This window comes from Cyrtonyx montezumae, unplaced genomic scaffold (assembly GCF_038088225.1).
Source record: "Cyrtonyx montezumae isolate F1298 unplaced genomic scaffold, pur_monq_1.0 scaffold_0, whole genome shotgun sequence".
NCBI lineage: Eukaryota > Metazoa > Chordata > Aves > Galliformes > Odontophoridae > Cyrtonyx > Cyrtonyx montezumae.
Window position 1 is genome coordinate 12,898,188 of NW_027071824.1, and position 21,428 is coordinate 12,919,615.

The window sequence follows — 21,428 nt, forward strand, 5'->3', positions numbered from 1 at the left end:
CTTGAGAATATTGAACTTGTGCAAGACAGGTTTCTAGATCCATGTGGAAAAATTAAAAAGAACAGATCATGACTGCTGTTCTCTGTAACTAAATCTTTAAATACATTTAGATCTACTTGTTATCTTGTATGAGTTTTCCATAACAGGGTGAGGCAAATTCCCCTTACAGCAAACAAATAGGAAAAAAAATAGTTTTCTGATTGACAGTAATGCTTAGTTCAGATTGGCTTGGAGTTTGAAGCATTGATTGATGTGGGCCACATTGCTCACAATTTCTCCCACAATGATCAAGAATATTCTCTGATGTGTTCTCTTTCATCAGACCTAGATTTTCTTTCATTACTTCCTCTTTTTTTTTTTCCTGTCCTATTTTTCTCTGAGTTTCGTTCTCCAAAGTGAAAGGATTGAAACTGTCTGATTCCATTTTGGCTGTCTTTCTTCCTTTTATTTCCTCAGTTCTCACAGTAATGTACCTCATCATCCAATATCCCACCCTTCCCACTTCCCAGCTGCTTCCATCAGTAAGTTAAATTTTCCTGAATAATTACATCAATTTTACAGAGCTATGAAAAACAAGATATCTCAATCAACTCATCTGTTAATTCTTCAAAGGCTATTTGCCAATGCTTTCCCTATGTAAATATAATTTCTATTAGAGATATAATCTGCCATAGGTCAGGAAAAGTGCCTCAGTCCTCTTAGATTACTTCAAACAGCCTTTTCTGAAATTCTGATTCAGCTGAAAATTATACAACTATTTAAGAATCTCTTCATAAGCTAGAAGTGCTCTTTGTTTGTTTCTATGAAAACTTGGTCCATGTCCTCGCTGAATCACTAAAAACATAAAAGACCCTGATACATCTGTGTTTCCAAAGACTATAGAGCATGGACTGAATAAATATTTGAATGTTGGAGGTGGGAAGATTGGAATATCAAGAAGATAGCATATATAAGGAACATATAAGTTTCAAAACTCATTTCAAACCTAGTTTTTTCTTCTGCCATGGTGTTTCTTTCATATGGTAAGACACAATTTGACTAGCCCCCATAGTAATTAAAAATAATATAACCAGTGCACAGGGAAGAGTAAGATTGTCCATGATGAACCCAAAAGAGCTCAATAGAGCTCTTTTTTTTCCCAAGATTCTCTTTTATCTGCATTTCAGCTAGCACACTTTAAAACATCAAATGCTGAAAAACTTTGTTGGAATTTATAAGAATTGGGAAGGAAATCTCATCTTTATTTTGTTTCTTGAAGATATTCTTCATTTTTCCTTTTGTATGTATTTACAAGCTGTGGCCTACTATTAGAAATTAGTGCTGTTAACTGTTAACAAGTGTGTGGTAGGTCCTAAATTTCTTCTACAAAGGTAGGATGAGTTAAAACTGTTGTCTCACCTTATTTCCTCTGTGTTTATCGTTAGAGACTGAACAATGTAATAAACTGTAGTTTGAAATCCAAAAATAAATAAGAAGTCTTAGAACTTCTCTTATTTAATCTTGTTAGTGAGAAACCTTCTCTTGTTCTGACAGTGGTAGGTTATAAGGATACTTGTGTAGTCTGTGTTCCCCCATCCTGTTCCTCATTTACCACCCCCCTGAAAAAAAATATAGCACGTTCAGGCACTACTGACAGTATGTGAATTCACCGTTTATAGCTACCTCATGGTGTTGTTTCCATGAACCTTACAAGGAAAGAGAGCATACTGCTTAGCACGTTTCTATTTTCACAGTGATGCAATAGATGCTTAGACTTAACATCTAGCAGGGCAGGTAAGTAGTGCTTCAGATATTGGAAGAGTTCCGTTGAAATCAATTGCACATTGAATATGCTCTTTCATATAGCCATATTCAGAAATGCTTGACTAAATTGGGTTTTTTAAGTACTATGCTGATAATAAATCACACAAGCACTTCAGGATTTACATAATACATCTATTATTGTTCGCTGAATGGAAATTAGTAATAATATATTTAATGTTGAAAGACAAAGTTGGGAGAGTTGCTTTAATAGCCCTGCTTGTGAGTCAGAGACATTCCTAATTAAGCTTTTGTTGTACAGTGGAGGGGAGGCGAGGGGAGTTATCAGAATATCCTCCCACATTTGCAAAAAAGATGATGAAAAGATGGAATGAGTTATTTTGCTGTGGGTTGTGGTTTTTGGGTTGTTTTTCTTTTAGTCTATTACAGATGATTAGGACATGGATCAGATTAGATTTCTGATAACCCAGCCATCTTTTAAAAGCATACGTCCCTAAGTGAAAAGATGTAAGCCAGAAAAAGCAAGATGCTGGAACACTGGTAAAAGTGTGTTATGGGTTATATATCAGACTAAGAAGGGAAAAGTTATGGCAGATGTTTACTGGTGGAATCTGTTTTGGAGAACAATCATTTTTAAGGTGTCAAATGACACTAATACCTTTCACTTGTTTTATTCAGTTCAGTAATAAAGTTGTGAGGGATGGAAAATGCAAAGATTAATTATCTTATGGACTCCTGCAACCTCCCCCCAAAAAAGGAAAGAACTATCTGTGCGGTTGAAATGAAGACCCATCTTTTACCCATCAAGTACTCTGCGTGCTTCTCAGCAGAACAGTGGTATTTGTTAAGGCCACGTCTTTTTAGGCTAGAGAAATATCTGTAAAAGATATGAGTGGTAAGATGAAAGAAGAAATATGCTTAAATCTTAATTATATTAGAAACCTTGATCTTTCTGTCAGACTGACTGGTTTCAGCCCCAGAGGTCTCTCCAGTGCAATTTCTGTGCCTTGGGCTCCCGTGATGGGGCTTTCATCAAAGTACTTTTTGGTCGTACCCCAGTCTCCAACTGTTCCTCCTGATTTTTTAGAGCTTTGGCTTTAGAGTTAGTTCATGGGTGCCCAGCCTTTTGACTTGCCTGGAGTGCACTAGGTGAAGAGGAATTGTCTCAGGTTGCACCAAAAGTAATGCCTTCTATTTGTTGGATGGAAAGCATGGAAAATACAGTGAGTACAAAAGGCACAAGAACACAATTTGAGCAAATTCTCAGCTACAAAACGCTGTTTTCAACATAGTCACCACAGCAGTTAGCTGCCTCTGACGTCGTGGGCCAACATAATAACATGGAAGGTATTACTTGCAGTGCAGCCTTCATAAAATACATAAGTTTTCTTACATATATACATGCATTATATTATTTTAATCTTTAATATTTTTTAGTAAAGTAAAAGGAAAGCAACAAAACCTTAGAACTAGTGGGATATTTAGGAATATGTGACTTTTTTTAATGACACTAGTGCATCAGTTTGGTTTGATGGCAGTGGCTGCAATTCTTAGTGAACTCTAAAGGTGTTCATCAGAGATTTTTGGTGAAATTTTACTCTTTCTGCACTTCATCCTTGAAAACAGCTGTTCACAGAGGTGTGTACTGTCAAAAAGTGATGGTATAAATGAATGAGATAGTGAAGTGAGAGATGTTTTTCTCTGGTCAGAGAGAGATCTTATAGAAGTCTGATGAAGAGACATCAGATTTTTTTGAGTTGAATGTCTGCAATGCAGTGCATTTATTTTGAAAATTTGCAGGTAATTTATTTACATCGTTTATATTATCATTATAATTTATTTGTTTAAGCAGAAAATACTACTGGACAGTTTCAGTGAAATAAAACAGATATGAGCCATCCCAAACCCCTTTGGCAAAGAGTGGCACTGAACATGATTGTTTCACTTGTTGCTTTCTAATAACTCCCAACTTGGGGTCAAATGCCTTTCTGTTTACTGGGACCATTACAGTCCTATTAGTGTGCTTGCCTTCAGAAAGGTGCAGATAAATGGCTTTTGCTACTTCAGAGCTATTGGAGGGAGGTAACCCCCCTAGTTTTACAATCTCTTCTGCTTTGCTGAAAAGTATCTAAAGGGGAATATTGCAATTATGTGAAAGTATACAGGAAAAGTTCTGTAAATAAAATATTAATAATGCTATTATTACTGTCTGCTCATGTAACTCTCTCTGGTGCTCCAAAGCGCTTTTTGAGTGAAGTATTCAGGATTTGGTTGTTTTTAATTTATAACAAAATTTGTCATACTAACTGCAAAAATTCTCATCCTCAAGGAAGAGGTAACCTTATGCAATTCTCTGACTTTCTCGGTTGTTACATGGGCACTTATGTGAAGATCTGTTGAATCACGAGTGGTTCTCCAGCTAAATCCTTTTGTCCCTTAGAGAAAACAAGCACAGATTCATTACCTTATTGAGAAACAAATGTACGGGGAAAAAAATGTAAAAGAATCACTTCTTCAAAGTAAAGTTGATGCACTTGTGTCTTCAGTGGTGACACCTCAGAGTGGAATCTTTCCAATTTGTATGTAAGATTTCATTTCTGTTCTGAAGCACTCTGACATCTGAATATTACAGGTGTCACATTTACTATAGACTGGAGCTTTTGTTGTGAGAGGAGGTGCAACCATTATAAAGCTGTTCTGAATGCCACATCCTCTGACTTGAATATCTGCACCAGAGGTATTCATCTTAAATGGGTGTATGAGGAAATGTAAGGTTTAACATGGAAATTGTAGTACAAGGGAGCTGCTTTTTTTTTTCTTTATATGCACTTGGAAATCAAGTTGAAAACAAGTTGCTGCTATCAGAAATGGGATCTGGAAATGGTATCAACGAGATGACTGTGAGATTTGGTAGCTTAAAGAAAGGAAGTAGTTTTCTCCTTCATATGTCAAGGCTGTTCTTCAGCTGTCACAAGATGGGGGCGTTCATGGAGACCTGTTTAGTTCAAGGCAGCTGCCTTATTTCGGTGGTTTGAGTAGTGTATGTAGTTGCTGCAGTGCCCATCTCTGTGACATCTTGCTGTGTCTGTGTTGAAGCCAGCCAAAGAACAGTCAAAAGGAACATGTATCACCAGACTATCAACCATCTCAAGCAGCTGGGCATGCTCTGAGGAGCATGCTGCAAGTATATTGCAGGTCAAGTCTGCAGACATGCAGCAATAGACATGGAAATCTGGACCCAAGGGTGGCTTTTGGCCTAATCATAGTTTTAGTCATCTTATAATAGTATAATGTATTATACATGTAGTTCGTTCATTCAAAAGATCTACTTGGTTCAGCATTAATAAATGGTTGATTTAGCAAGAGAAAATAGTACTTGTTTGCTTATCAGGACTTAACACTCTCAATACTAACACCAGGCTACTACTACTATTCATTATTCTTGTCTGTATAAACATGATTTGTATTTAACCATCACAAACTAAATTCACGTTTTCCCCTGTAAGTTTATGAGGTCACGTTATGCCACAAAAACTGTTCTACATTTTACATGTTATTATTGTGCATTATACACTTATGAATATGAGTAGACTCATTATATTCACTGGAGTAAGATTTCTTTCCTGAATAACAGCTTCCGTGTTTGCCATGTGTAGAATACATTTTCACCTCTCTGATTTCAATTGCAGATTACTGACATAAAGGCATTGTGTTTAAAGTGAGACTCCTGCTCCTAAATTCTTGCTTGAAGAATGTAGAGAGGAAAAGGACCTGGGGGTGTTGGTTGATGCTCGGCTCAACATGAGCCGGCAGTGTGCCCAGGTGGCCAAGAAGGCCAACAGCATCCTGGCCTGTATTAGAAATAGTGTAGCCAGCAGGAGCAGGGAGGTGATCATCCCCCTGTACTCAGCTCTGGTACGGCCGCACCTCGAGTACTGTGTTCAGTTTTGGGCCCCTCACTACAAGAAGGACATTGAGGCCCTGGAGCGTGTTCAGAGAAGGGCAACAAAACTGGTGAGGGGCCTGGAGCACAAGTCTTATGAGGAGCGGCTGAGGGAGCTGGGATTGTTTAGTCTGGAGAAGAGGAGGCTCAGAGGAGACCTTATTGCACTCTACCACTTCCTGAAGGGGGGTTGTGGTGAGGAGGGGGTAGGCCTCTTCTCCCTGATAAGTAATGACAGGACGAGAGGGAATGGCCACAAGTTGCGCCGGGGAAGATTTAGATTAGACCTCAGGAAGCATTTCTTTTCTGAAAGAGTGGTCAGGCACTGGAATGGCCTGCCTAGGGAGGTGGTTGAGGCACCATCCCTAGCGCTGTTCAAGAAGCGTTTAGATGAGGTGCTAAAGGACTTAATTTAGTAGTTGGGTAGAGATAGTGATAGGAGGATGGTTGGACTAGATGATCTTATAGGTCCTTTCCAACCTTATGAACTTATGAACTTATGAACTTATAAAGGATAACAATGCAAGACTGAAATAACCCTAGATATCACTGACTTCTTTTGTCACGTTTTGTCTGTGACTTTGTCTCCTTTAAAACTGAAAACACTCTAATTCTTGTTCTCTGTAAAAAGTCTTCTATGTTAATTTTTTATCTTAAAGGCCTTGAGATATGAAATGAACTTTTCAGAAAATCTTATATAGTAATCACTTTCCTACAGTATTTTCAGTAATGTAACGAAGAGTAAATTAAAAATCATAGTAATTAATTCTTTTCTCCGTGAAAACCGTATTTCTTAAAACTACGACTGTGAAATACCACCAGTGAAGAAACTGGGAGGAATCAAGTGGAATTTGTCACTGATTTGCTTACTTCATGAATTTGACAAGTATTTATGTATAGGGATTTCTACTCTTGCCTCTAAGATGAAAGCATCAGGTATGTCTTTTGAAGAACTTCCCTTCCCCTGCCCAAAACACAGATGTAGCACTCAGTATCTGTATCATACTGGTTGTCCTGTCAGAAGGTCCTAAAGAACAGGAGTCTGTTCGTTAAATCTTAGATTTATTAAAACACACTGTGTGTTCTGACGAAGCCCACGTGTGACTTCATGTTGTTAATACCTTAAGCTTGTCACCGACTGTGTGGGCACTGTGTAGAAGGAACGCAGCATGATGTGAGGGCTCATTTCACCTGCTTTCTTAAGGAAAGTCTCAGTGTCATTCAGTTGAGAACTTTGCTCAAGAAAGCATAGGAACCCCCAACCACTCCATCAGCAGAGTGGGCACCATCCCTAGCGCTGTTCAAGAAGCATTTAGATGAGGTGCTAAGGGATTTTATTTAGTAGTTTAGTGGGTAGGGATGGTGATAGGAGGATGGTTGGACTAGATGATCTTGTAGGTCCTTTCCAACCTAATGTACCTATGAACCTACCTATGGGCAGGCTGCAACTGTGGAGGCAGTGTCCTTTCATGCCAGTTTGTGAGCACTAGCTCCACACTACTGCCAGCCAGTTTGACTGGGAAATTTTGGAAAATCGAGTTAAAACTTCACTATATGCTGAAATTACTGTTGTACCTTCCATGCCCATTAGACATTTTAGTAGTTTCTGGTATTATGATGATTTCCGATTTAATCAATTGTGAAAGTATTTCCACTTAAAAGGATTTGGAGAGTTACTGTTCCTTCAGCTTTGAGGAGGTAATGAATGCATTTGGGATGAGTAAAGAAGAGAAGGTATGAGATGGGAGTAAATAATAGCTCAATGTGAGGCAACTGCAGATGCATTTAAGGCATTTTTAAAAAAGGAAAGTAAAACAGCCCCTGAAACAGAATGTGCCTCTCACACTTCAATCACTTTTCATTTGTTTGTGTGTCAGGGGAAGTCTTTAAATACATGTAGGCAGAATCAAGATATAGATTCAAGATATAGTAAGCAAAATCTTTGTTTACTCTTTGCTAAAGGAATCAACTGGAAAGTGTATGCTTTTAGAAAAAGACTTGCAAAAATGGTGTGTTCTTTCTATACTTGTCATAAAATGTCCAATCTGTGTTCACTCATAAAAAAAAAAATAAACAAAATCCTGTTGTTGTCTTTACCTTACTGTTTTTATATCTGTTAGTGCTGAACAAGTCATTTAAAAGTAAGGATAAGGAAATGTGACTGTGTGGGGTTAGCCTTGTTTTTGTTCATTTTGGTCTTTCTTTCTTTTTTCCTTAAGGGTAAACCCTTTACCAGTTTGCCTGAAGAAATCTTGATGGCTTTATGTAAATTTCTTCTGTAGAGGCCCAAAGTAAGCTCGGCAATAATCCTTTCTGACCTAAGTTTGATGGACAATGAGCTGGTTATACTCAGTCATGAAACCTTAGGTGTCCTGGATATCGTTCCTGCCCCTATTTCCAATGTGACTTTAGGCAGATGACTCCAGTGCCTCAATATCCTTCCTTGTCTGTGAAATGTCAATAGTCTTGCTTGAACATAATGTTTATATAATTTAGTTTAGAGATTAGGTAATGCTAAGCCATCAGCTCCTTTTCTCTATATATTCTCTATATACATACTGATGGAAGTGGTCAGTGTTTAAGTATTCTGATACAAAAACTCTTGTCAGTAATAAGCATCTGTAGGATTATTGGTCCTTTGCATTTGTTCTTCAGTTATGCTTTTTTTGTTGTTTTTGTAATTATTAAGGGTTAGCATTAAAGCAGCTGTTTTTTTTATTGGTCTGCTGGTTGTAGCTAGAGATGGCAGTATGTGAGCACATGCATAGATTCATAGATACATTAGGTTGGAAAGGACCTACAAGATCATCTAGTCCAACCATCCTCCTATCACCCTCCCTACCCACTGAGCTACTAAATCAAATCCCTTAGCACCTCATCTAAACGCTTCTTGAACAGCGCTAGGGATGGTGCCTCAACCACCTCCCTTGGCAGGCCATGCAAGAGATGCACAAGGTGAAAAGCAGTTTGTATCAATTTGTGCAAGGAGTACTATGGAATTGGCAATGTTCTGTTGTGGAGGGATATGTGTTAGCTAGCTCCTACTAGTTACCATTCTCCATGGCTTACAGCTTGGCTTTAGTAGCCATTTAACTGGAAATTCTTATTGCTTTTTCCTCCCCATATACTGATACACTACAGATGTAGCTCCCTTCCGTACTATGAGAGGTGCCCAGTGCACTCCAATTTACAGCTCCCCAGACACAGTAACTGTGAAAATAGTGAAATTTTTCTGTGAGTGACATTTCTCTCATTTTCTGCAATATTTTTCCATGTTTTTGTTTCTTTTGGGAATTACATAACAACCAGAAACTTACAGGGCAATCAACTGAAATGCTGGACTTTGCTGTGCTGAATAAGCCTGTTGCAGTTGGTATTCCACACTAAACATTTCTCATTTATGCTCAAACCACATTATAAAAGGAGTCATAACATGTATCAGCCTTTGTTATTTAGCATTCAGAGTTTTTATCCCCTAGTCTTGCCCTCTTTGAAGCTTTATGGAGTACTCTGTATTAATTTCCTGTCTTTTAAGTCAAGGCTATAAAATACCTAACAGATATCATGTAATTAACAGTATTAAGTGAAGTTCCAAACAGTTCATTTAAACAACCATTTTGCAATTTCTGCAAGTATTCATAAATTTCATGGAATTTTGAATTCCTTGAAATGCTTGAGGTTAAGTCTGCAAGGCTTTTCAGGATTGTGTGAAATTGTAGGCAATGTACTTGTGTGTACATATGAGTATGTAAAAGGAATTAAGTGCTATTGTTTTCCAGATTACTGAGAGTTATGCTTGAATGCAATGAAAAGAAGCAAAGGCATTACTGGATACAGTTTAAGGCAAAATTAGTCTTAAATTTGGTGGTTCTCAAGTGCCTTGTAGAAAGACTGAAGTCAGTATGCTGTATTGTAAGTATTCTCCCTGAATGCTCTGAAGTGATCATGAGCTTTCTTTACTCCTCTTTTCAGAAACAAAATTTGAATAGGGTAAACTGAATAATACAAAGAGTTGAAGGACTCCAAATCAAAACAGGGAATAGAATGTATTTTACATTAAAAATAAAAAGAAAAACAACAACAACAAAAACAGCTTTTACTGGGGAAATTATACCCCTCTTGACTATTTAGAAGTGCTGTTTGTGAAGGAATTTTTCTTTATGTTGAAAGTACTTGTGAATCTGTCATAGTCAGCCTACTTAATTTTAGTTTGAACTCTTTTGCTAAGAATATAAATGACACGATTGGACGCTGCTATATCTTTATAGTATTTTTTATTATATACCAGTGCAAGACTTCTTCCTTAAAAATAATTTTAAATGGCCAGTTTTGTTTGTGTTGCCAGAGTTTCCAAAATAAGACTTGAAAATGCTAGTTGGCTCTCTCAGCAAAATGTTTCCATTTTTTCCCGACTACTCACTGTTTTTAGAGGTCGTGACTTTCCTGCTCATGAAAAATGAGAAAACTTAGGGGCTCAATTTTAAATGGATGTTTTGAGAGAACTGAATGACTGTCTCTGGTTTGACTGGTCACATACAGGATAAATGGATTTAATTTAAATGTAAGAGTGTTCACAATTCTTATAGAGAGGTGTAGTTTACAGCCTTGGGCATGAGCCTGTGGGTGCATCATCCTGACCTGAGTCACCTGGAAAATAACTTCCCTGGTTGGGGTCTCTGCTCCTGAACATTGCTGTGATTTGTACAAGGCAGTTTTAAGACTAGAAAAACTTTGCTGATGTGTTCTCACTTAGTAACGTTGACCAAGCTAGCAGAACTTTATGTAAACTGAGTAAAACTGAGCATAAAGTTCGTGGGTGGATTCATTGCTCTTGTGCCTTGATCTATTTGATGAAAGGCTGATGGAGACATGCTGTTTAAGTTGGAAATTTCAGGACTGGTATATTGCTTCTATCAAGTTTTCAAGTCAGCGCATTTCTGAAAAAGACACTGCTATGTTAACTATAAAAATTGTAATTGAAAAAATGAAGCTTTGTAAAAATACTAAGGATATAAATTAAAGTAATGCAAGTATTTTTAGAGATTTATTGATAAAAATATTATCAATATTTTTAAATATTGATTTTGCAAACAAAAACTAACCCTAATGTCACGATACTCTGTTGATCAAGTCAGAAGATTTTCATCTGCTCTGTAAAATTACATGTGCTTTGTCTGTGAAGAGTTACTGTTGAGACCGAAAAAAAGTGAAAAGGAGAAAAGTGGCATTGCAAACTGATTATCATATCAACTGTGAGCTCTGGACTCTCAGCACAACTTGTTCTTCTCATAAAAGCAGATAACTGTCTGTGAAACCTTTCCATAGAGTGATGTTAGCTTTTTCATATCCAGACTGCATACTTCAGCAATTTCTTAAATCCAAATGATGAGCAGAAGAGCTGCTCTGTGTTACCAATAGAATTATTTCTCACAGTAGCAATTAAAAAAAAAAAAGACTTTTCCAGCAACATTTTAAGTAGTTAATTCATTCAGAAGCTGGAAATAAGAGTGTTTGATAAGTTTTCCAACTACCTGCTATGCTTACTCTGTGAAAGGTGGTTTTTCTCCCAATAGGTTTTGGTATTTCTTAGAATTTGGAATTTTACTTAATGCACCAAAATGTGTGTAATTGATAGTTGTTATTTCGTTTCTCTCTCTTGAAGGAAAATTAGACCCATTATTTTGATTTCTCTTTCACATAAACAAAAGGGGTAGCATTGTGTGTAAGCCAACATTTATTTACTTGAGAAATCAGAATATAAAAGCAATGCCATTTTGGCCATCCCACAGATGGATCTTGCGGGGTGAAATCTTACTTTGAGAAGAGAGGTTTTGTATGATATGTGTAAGGAATATGATATTTCTAGGGTGTAAATGAATCCAACAGCCTCATGGCTTTTTCTGCCCTTGCTGTGTAGTGAAAGAAATTCATCTTAATTTCTGGTTCTTTGCTCCATGTTTTCATCAGCTTAATTTAAGATCATTTTCTAAGAATTCCTCAATAAATGCCTTTCAAATTTACAAATCTGGGATTTATTCGGAGGGATTAATTCCTCAAAAAAAGGGATTTGTTGAATATTTGTAATACAATGAGATTTCTACAGATTAAGTGTTCTCTGATGATTTATTTCCACTGCATTATTGTTAAGTATTGTCTTACTACTTGGAGGTGAACTCGTTCATGTAAAGGAAAACTTACAACTAACTACAGCTGTCATCTTTATGCTATTATAATGATTCAGGTTAGCTGAGTAACAAGTATTAATACATTTCAAAGAGTTATATTCACGGAAGTAGTGAGTGCATAGATTCAGTGCATGAATGCATTTGGGCCTTTCTAAATCTGATATTCTAATTTCTAAATATATGAGTGGTTCAAACTCATGGTGGTTAGGAAATAGTACTTTTCTGAAAGAGATGTCAAACTCTGGAATGGAGATGCCAGGGAGGTGGTGGAATCACTGACCTTGCAGGTGTTCAAGGAGTGTTTAGTCATTGTTTAGGGACATGGTTTAGAGAGAGCTATTGGTGATAGATGGATAGCTGGACTGGATGATCTTGTAGGTCTTTTCCAATGTTGATGATTCTGTGATTCAAGGAGTACTTGAAAAACATTGTCTTTCATTAATGATTGTGCACTATTCTTCGTTTCCAATGTGAATATAGAAAAATTTTGCATGTAAAATACTATGAAAGTATTAGTAACACTTTTCAAAATAATGTCTTAGGAAAAAGACCCAATGTGCTGTGGCAGATTTTTCCAAAGGCTTTTATTCTGAGATATATATATGAGATATAGTAACTTTAATTTTTGTTTCCTCTCCCATTAAATCTCGTATACAAACAAACAGGAATTGGTTGAGAGGAACAGGTTTCTTCCCTTGAAAATTTTGCTGAAAGTATATAAGTACCAAAGTAGACTATTAGAGCCTGAAGCTCAGATCAAAATCTCAATATCTCCTATTAAACTATCCCGCACTTTTATTCATCTTCCCTGCTCTTGTGTCTGCATTTTTGGAGAGGGAGAAAAGTTGTGGCATTTTTAGTGAATGATTTTTTTTTTCGTTTGTTTGTCCATAAAAATCAAATTACATGGAAGTCTGAGCTGGTTGCAGGATATAACTATGTAATTTAATTGCTGTTTAAGAAGTTGTTGGTGTGCCTGGTAGTAATAAAGGACAGAAGACTTATTTCCAGAAGTATTGTGAATTTATAAGTAAAGATTTAGAACTAAGATTTACTCTCTTCTTGCTTTTTTTTTTTTTTAAGATATCACCTTATTTATTACATTTTTTTTCTCATATTTCTTTCTGATACAGCCAGTGCTTATTCTTTTCTACTTCTGTTTCAGCACCCAAAGACAATGAAGAACGTGTATTTCGGGAACGGATGCGCCCCAGAAAGCGTCAGGGTGCTGTACGACGCAGAGTACATCAGGTCAATGGACACAAGTTTATGGCCACCTATCTTAGACAACCAACATACTGTTCACACTGCAGAGATTTTATATGGTATGAAGTAACTTTGACTTGGTTCTCTTTCTAACTTTTTATTGTAGAATTAACATACCATACTGTTTTGCTGAAGAATAAATGGAGTAGTAGTTCTGTTCCACTTCTTTTTAATGTTTTTAATGTTAATCTAACAATAGAAAACTGTCAGGTGTTAAAGTTTCTTGATTTTTGGCTTTTTTTCCTCTGAGCTGCAAAGTTCAGTCTTTTCCTAGTTGTCTAGTGCACACCATAAATTCTAGGTAGGCAGTCACTGTAGTGTTTTCTAGATAGCTAAGTGTGAATTTGGACCTATTACTGGACATTCAAGATTTTGGCAAGATAACTGTACTCTTGTTTAGATACTTGAGTACTACTGTGTTTCTCCTAGGAAATGCCAAGCTCCTGTAACTCTTACTGAAGATAAAGGAGTAGGGGAACATTAGACTTCTGAAGTTCCCATTTTTGGGACATTTAGTGTACAGTCTTTGTCACTATGTACACTTTGTCACTTTGTCAAGAACTCCCTTTTAGAAAATATTAATGTTTGGTACTCAACAATTTTCAGATAAAGGATGGAGACTTTTGATTTCTAGTTATTTTTCAATGACTATTGAAATTTTCCAAAGCTACCCAGAAATACTGATTTGCACATTAATGCATATGAGAGCTGATGTGATCGACAGTGAGAATTTTATATGTGTAGTGAGTGAGTCTTCCTCAGTGTGAAACAACGTAATAAAATTGTGCATGAATTCAGCTACATTCTTTAAGAAAAGTCTGCAGTTTAATCCTTGGATTAGCGAAGATAATTTCAAACGGTAATATTTGCAATTGCAATCACTTGTTAATTTATAAAACTACTTAATGACCATTTTAGTTGCTTATGGCTTCCTTCTATGTGTTTTTGGCTTTACATTTTTTACTCTTGTTAATGTGTCTTTACTCCTGCCTCCCTTCACAGGCTGTATTCTGAACTGTTAAGCAATTGAAATGGGGTACCTCCTTGAACTAATTTCAGTACAGGAATGCAATTATCAGATTAGTGATTAAAAGAATTAATTCTTTTAAACCTGTACATATCTCGTTTAAAAAAGGGGGGAAAATGTTTTTCATTTTTATAAATACATATTCTTAATTTTCTAAAACATTGTTCTATTTTCAGGGGTGTAATAGGAAAACAGGGATACCAATGTCAAGGTAAGAGAAAGTCTACAGGGAAACAGTTTGAATACATACGTAGTAATATATAAATAGTAAATGATATATACATCCAAAAAATTATATGTACAATGATAAGGATTTAGCACACTTAGAATATTTTGGTCTCACCAAAATTCAGTCTTTTCAGTAAGTCACGGTAAGATTTGTCAAGAATGTTGGTCGTAAGCAGTATATGTGAAATAGCAGCACAGTTAACATCTCTGAACAGCAAGGTCTCTGTCTCTGCATATTCAACTAGGATGGCATGTCTGGGGATGCTGGCTTCTTTGTTTTTCATCTCACGCATTTTAAAATTGTCTTTATTCTCCTTAAGTCTTTATTCAGTTTAAGAATTGCTATTAATTAGTTCCAGGTAATTGCATAGGCTGTAATTAAATAGATGAGATAATTATAGAGGTCATAATTAAAGAAGGTTATAACAAAGACTGCACGAATGCTTCATTTTGAACTAAATTTTTCATCTGAATTTCTTGTACTCTTAATTTTTCTATGCAGTCACCTCTTGGGATGATGTATAACAACTAATTCTCTCATGTGACAAGTAAAAATGACCAAGTTAGTGATGATTTTTCATTACAAAAGGCTTGATGAAATTTTGCTGTAAATAAATAAATGCAAATAATGATTTTACATGTTATGACAAGAAATATGGCATTCATGTACAACTGAGATTACTTGAGTTCTGATTTTTTTTGCTCTTGACAATGACCAATGCTAGAAAAAAATCCAATTCATTCTTTTACCTCAAAGCAGGTTCTTTTACTTGAATTAATGACCTTGAATACTACACTGTTATAGTCCTTGTAATGTTTAATCTTTCATATCTGCAAATGTTATTAATTGCTTAAGCAATCAGTACAAATATTGACAAAATATTTCTGCCTTTTGAAACACTTTTCTTTTTATCAACATTTAATAATGTATTACAGAAGGAAAGTTCACCTTCCTTTTTTGGTTCTTGAATTTTACAATGAATTATCTTTTTTTTTTTTTTTTTTTTTTTGCTGGAATCTCTTCAGACAGTAATTGTCTTTTATCTTTTTGTTTCTTTTAATTTGGATATCATGGACTTTATTAAATAAATGTTATGAAAAAATCAGGAAAAAACATAGCTAGTATTTTTGTAGTGGTTTATGCATCTTGAGATTTTGGCAGATATGCTGTAGTTTCTTAAACCTTGTTGGTCTCAAAAGTCCATTGTCTTCTGACCGGTAAGCCAGGCTTCTTTAATACTACTTACCTGTGACCTGTATTTAATATCCCAGCACTTCTAGTCTTTAAATCAGGTTTAAATCAGTCTTCATTAAATCTCTTTTTATCTGATGTTTTGTTGTTGTTGTTGTTCGCAGTTTGCACTTGTGTAGTCCACAAGAGATGCCATGAACTTATAATAACGAAATGTGCCGGTTTAAAAAAACAGGAAACCCATGATGAGGTAAATGTTTATTAAAAAAAAAAAAAATCATTCTCTAGATAATGTTGTGTCTTTCTTCTTTTCATATTAGCGTTGTGTCTGGTATTTGATCAAAACATTTTATAAACTTCTTTGTGCCCTTCTTGTTCTGTTGTGATGTAGAACTTCAGAATGGCAGAATATCACAATAGTTTAATTTACATGGAAATTATTATAAAACAATTTATTTTTAATTTGTGAACTTTTTATGTACTTATAGAATGGTTTAGGTTGGAGGAGACCATAAATATCATCTAGTTTCAAACTCCCTGATGTGGGTAGAGTTGCTCCCCATTAGCTCAGTCTGTCCAGGGCCCCATCCAACCTGGCCTTGAGCATCTCCAGGGATGGGGCACCCACAATCTCTCTTGGCAGCCTGTGCCAGCATTTCACTGCTCTATGAGTAAAAAATGTCCTCCTAACATCTATTCTAAATATTCCTTCTTTTTGTTTTAGTTTAAAGCCATTCCCCCACATCCTATCACTATTAAGACTGTGTAAATAGTTGATCCCCTTCCTGTTTAAAAGTTACTTTTACGAACTGGAAGGCTTCAATGAGGGCTCTATGGGGGAGTTCATAGGTTCATTAGGTTGGAAAGGACCTACAAGATCATCTAGTCCAACCATCCTCCTATCACCATCCCTACCCACTAAGCTACTAAATCAAATCCCTTAGCACCTCATCTAAACGCTTCTTGAACAGCGCTAGGGACGGTGCCTCAACCACCTCCCTAGGCAGGCCATTCCAGTGCCTGACCACTCTTTCAGAAAAAAAATGTTTCCTCAGGTCTAATCTAAATCTTCCCTGGCGCAACTTGTGGCCATTCCCTCTCATCCTGTCATTATTTATCAGGGAGAAGAGGCCCACCCCCTCCTCACCACAACCCCCCTTCAGGAAGTGGTAGAGTGCAATAAGGTCTCCTCTGAGCCTCCTCTTCTCCAGACTAAACAATCCCAGCTCCCTCAGCCGCTCCTCATAAGACTTGTGCTCCAGACCCCTCACCAGTTTTGTTGCCCTTCTCTGAACACGCTCCAGGGCCTCAATGTCCTTCTTGTAGTGAGGGGCCCAAAACTGAACACAGTACTCGAGGTGCGGCCGTACCAGAGCTGAGTAGAGGGGGATGATCACCTCCCTGCTCCTGCTGGCTACACTATTTCTAATACAGGACAGGATGCTGTTGGCCTTCTTGTGGTGCTTTTCTTCTCACTACGTTTTGTGTGGGTGAGTTCCTAGCAGACTGGATAGGCAGTAAGCTTGTATATCTTACATCAACATAGAAGACCACAGTATTGTTCAGAAAACTTCTACAAATACTGCATCCAACCTGTCAAAATGTAGAACACAACTCATCCAGGTACTAAAGAAGGCTCCTGGAATTATATAAGACAGCACTGGTATAACAAGGTATTGCATGTATGATTGATAGGGTTTTCAGTGTAAGCACTCCTTACATTCAGCAAGCTTTTGCCTTTATGTAAAGTCGATTAACAAATATGTGTTTAAGTTTTGGTTAATCTAAATTATGAAATTAGCTGCCTTCAGAACTGTTCGGTCAGGAAAGTAAATATATCTGCCAGAAGAAAATTCAGCTGTTTCAGAATAGGAAACAATACTTTCAATTGGGTGAAAGGTCTGTCTCAACTAAGATGACCCTTTTAGACTAGCTTAGTAAACTAACATGAATTTCTGTAGACAGCCATACACCAAGGAATGCTCTGACAGCTGTTTCGTTCAGTTTCCTTCAATTCCTCAGCTACTTAAGTATGTCCTTTCTTGGATGGTATAGTAGGGGACCATTGGGGAAGGGGGTAGGTTTTATGTTTTGTTGTTGGTTGTTGTCTTTTTGATGACTGTTAATTTTCCAGTTTTATGTAACAAAGTACATAGGCTGAGATGTGGCAGCCTATCAATGATGGCAGTTCATTGGCCATGCAGAAGAACATTTTTGTTTCAATTTGTTAAAAGACTATATTTATATGTCAGAAGAGCTATGTGTGGCTATGTTTTTAAGCCAGTCTTGCAACTTTTATTTGAATTTGGATGAAACATTGATTATTCTCATTCTTTGTGGGCACTTCACTGCCATTCTTCATATCAGAAGTGCTCTTTAATATCTGGTTCGCAATCAGTATATTGTGCTCAAAAGCTGATCTCTTGTATAGGACTGTGATAAAGGACTGTGTTTATCTAGTGCTGTTTATGCATGGTACCCACAGGAAGATATGAAGTCATGTGTGGATTTATATTCCCAGGCTCCAGACCGGTGGAGACCTGCATTCTTTGCTGATAATAATGCTCTCATTGTTTAGAATGGGTAGTCGATCATTGGAGAGAAGCCAGTGGTAATAGGAAAGGGAAGGAAAAATACTCAAATAAATCTCCTGCTATACTGTGGTCACTATAAAAACGTATCAGTGACATCCTTCAATTAGTAAGTAATTAAACTTTGGAATCCCTAAACACAATTAATGGTTGTCATTTTCATCATCTAAAGAACAGTGAGAGATATGAGAAGGTAAATGGGTTGTGATATGTATCTCTTTCTTATTCTTGTATTAGTTCTGCCTCCTGCTCCTCAAACAATTGGGAGTGACTTCCTTGCCTTCCACATTAAGAGATCTTTCCTGATAGCTGTGTATTTGTTGTTTCCAGAAGTACTAGGAAGTATACTTTAGACTTTTTATCTTGGACAACAGCAGTTTTTCCCCTTTTTCTCCCCCAGATAAAACAGTGAGGAGAAGTCTAGAGCATACCTAATTCAAAGATCACCTTTTGAGTATATGTCTATTTCATTTTTTTTTTAATTCTGTGTAGTTTCAAAACATAAAAAGCCTTGTTGTATGCTGAGGAGTATAAAGAGATTAAATAGAATGAATTGTGTTGTGCTCTTCTTTTTCAGCAAGTGGGATCTCAGCGTTTCAGTGTCAACATGCCTCACAAGTTTAGCATTCACAATTACAAAGTGCCCACCTTCTGTGACCACTGTGGTTCATTGCTCTGGGGTCTTTTGAGACAAGGTTTACAATGCAAAGGTAAAGGCTGTCACTTTAGAGCTTTTCTTTTTTTTTATATAAGTGCAGTAGATTTGACCTTCTCTGACGTAATAATAATTTAAAAAGCTACTATTTCCAAGTTATTCTATCTCTTCCTCTGTATTGAAGGCTAGTCCAAAGCAGTCATGTTTCCACATCCAGAAGATGAGATGTTTTAATATCTATCTGAATTATGTTTTATGATGGTCTGCCTAGCACCTTATATTCAGAAAGCAGAAGACCTTTTGTAGCTTAAGAGCTGTTTAAACTGGACTGTATGTGAAGCAACTGCTGGAAGGAATGTTTGAGTCATTTAGCTGACAGATAGAAATGTCTGGGTTCTGTTATTCTGTTGTCTACTTGTTTCAAGAACAGCTGAATATTCTAAAAGGGAGAAAGTGAAATATAAATACAAAGGAAAAATATTATTTTAGAAATAGTGAACAAAGTACTGCAATTGGTGAGTTACGATGTCATGAAGATTCTCAGTTCCTTAAAGGGTAATACATAACAAACATTACAAACTTTCATTTTGTTATACTTTCTGAATGGATAGGTCATCTTTCTATGTACATAGGACGCTCAAAGTAATGCCTCCTATTTATTACCACGGAAACTACAGCAGATAAAAAGAACAAAATGACATGATTTGATAGAGCAAGTTCTCAGCTAGAGAAGACTATTTTTTCAACACAGTCACCACAGTTAGCTGTGTGTTTTTATCAGCAATGAACTAGAATTTGCATGTCACTTTCGTAAACGTCTGCACCAGTGGACATGCCCTAATGTCAGTATTGCCACTGCTGCAATGTGCCACCCACTGTGCTCCCATCCATTGTCTGAGTATCATTGGATGCCATTTTTTCTTCATGAAAGAATTAAAATACGCACCTTTGCTCTATATGTGCCACCATTTTGAACCTCACTGTGTCACATTGCCTCTTTGCTGCCATCTGTCACAGGACAACAACACGTAATGGTATACTGGTGGGAAGGTTCAACCTCTACAGCCATACCACCAGCATCTGCTCTGACACTGTGGGCCAACATCATAAAACAGGAGGTGTTACTTTCACAGCAGTCCTCTATGTATGTCTAAATGTGTAATCTCTGAAATACTGTCTTTTGCAGTTATTTAAGGTAAAGCATAGTTATAGGTGAAGGTCAGAACTAATGTTTTGTGTCACATTGCTGATCTGTAAGAGAAAGAAAGCATGCCTTTCATGGCTAATAGATACACACTCGGGGCACTGTGAAATTCCAGCCCTCCCTTGTGATTCTAGCTAGTGCTTAGTGATAAAGTGACTTGAAATGCTGTTACTTTGTTACTATTAAAGATTCTGTTCAAATTGCTATCTTAATTACATAGGAATATGTTCAGAAAAGTCTTTTCGGTTGATTCTTTCTTTTTTTCCTGAATTTTTAATCAGAACTATAGTACCTCTCCACCTTAATCTATGAAGTTATTAGTTCACTGGCATATTCTCTCTCAGGTACCACAGTCATTCATTTCCTCTCAACTATAGAGAATAATGTTATGTCTAATATGCATGAATTGACTGTGGATGCACACAAACATTAGTTCAGAGAGCCTGTGTTGCTATCTACGTTTTTACAAAATGAATACATATAAAAATACAGTATTATCTTCATGAAATCTAATATTCTTCCAAGCTGGAGTGTTATTTTTTGTAATTTTTTGCTTTTTCTTTTTTTAAGAAGTGCTGAGCAATGTTTACATGTTCAGAGATGTACTTGCTTGCCCAGTGAAATTATTAATACCATGAAAAGTGAATTACAGAGCTATATTTTTTCCTCTTTTTGGATTTTGTTTCCTTTGTAGTTTTCCCCACTGCATGAAGTTGAAGTACACAGAAATGTTTTGCTTTCAGTTCCTCAGTGTCTTCTCTTATGAATCCTACCACTTAGCTTCCATCACGGAATATACACACACTGAAAGCACCACGTGTAGCTATTTCTTTTTGCTTTTCTTGTGGGCTGAAATATACATGGAAATAGAAGTATACTTGGAAACCTGCTCTCTGAAGTGCATGGTTACTTCCATAAATGATCTGCACTGCTGTCATGGTCTGAGGCAAATGTTTCTTAAGGGTTTATGTAGTGAAACTGCTATTGATTAACAGTATAACAAAGTGCAGATTTATGAAACTTACTTTTAACATTTTATCTTGGAGCTTGGTCTAAATATAATGAAATGAGGAATGGATAACTTGAATGTTTAGCTTGTATTTAACTGCGGTTGCAATTTTGCTTTCTTTGTCTTACTCCACAAGAGGGCAGTGAAATCTAAGATAAGTCATGTGTCTCCTCACTCCATGGTACTTTTAATAGAGCTAGGTGCTTCTCAGGACAGCTTACTCTGGAAGCATTATAACCTTACTTCCCTCCTACTGGTATGCTAGTTTCAGGAGATGGTATTTAAGACACAGAGCTTAGAAAATGGATTATCATCTAAAGAAGGAGAATGTTTGAAAGTGCCAAAGAACTTAAAGTGCTGATGATTT

At 36.6% G+C, this 21,428-nt stretch overlaps 1 protein-coding gene across 1 annotated transcript in view; it reads left to right on the top strand.

Moving 5' to 3' along the window:
* The window catches only part of PRKCE (protein kinase C epsilon), a 272,383-nt gene that overhangs the window by 155,738 nt on the left and 95,217 nt on the right, over positions 1 to 21,428 (top strand). Inside the window, exons 3-6 of the mRNA XM_065754869.1 lie at positions 13,055 to 13,214; positions 14,359 to 14,393; positions 15,767 to 15,852; positions 18,771 to 18,903. Coding sequence (XP_065610941.1) covers positions 13,055 to 13,214; positions 14,359 to 14,393; positions 15,767 to 15,852; positions 18,771 to 18,903 — 414 coding nt within the window. The remainder of the gene's footprint in view (positions 1 to 13,054; positions 13,215 to 14,358; positions 14,394 to 15,766; positions 15,853 to 18,770; positions 18,904 to 21,428) is intronic.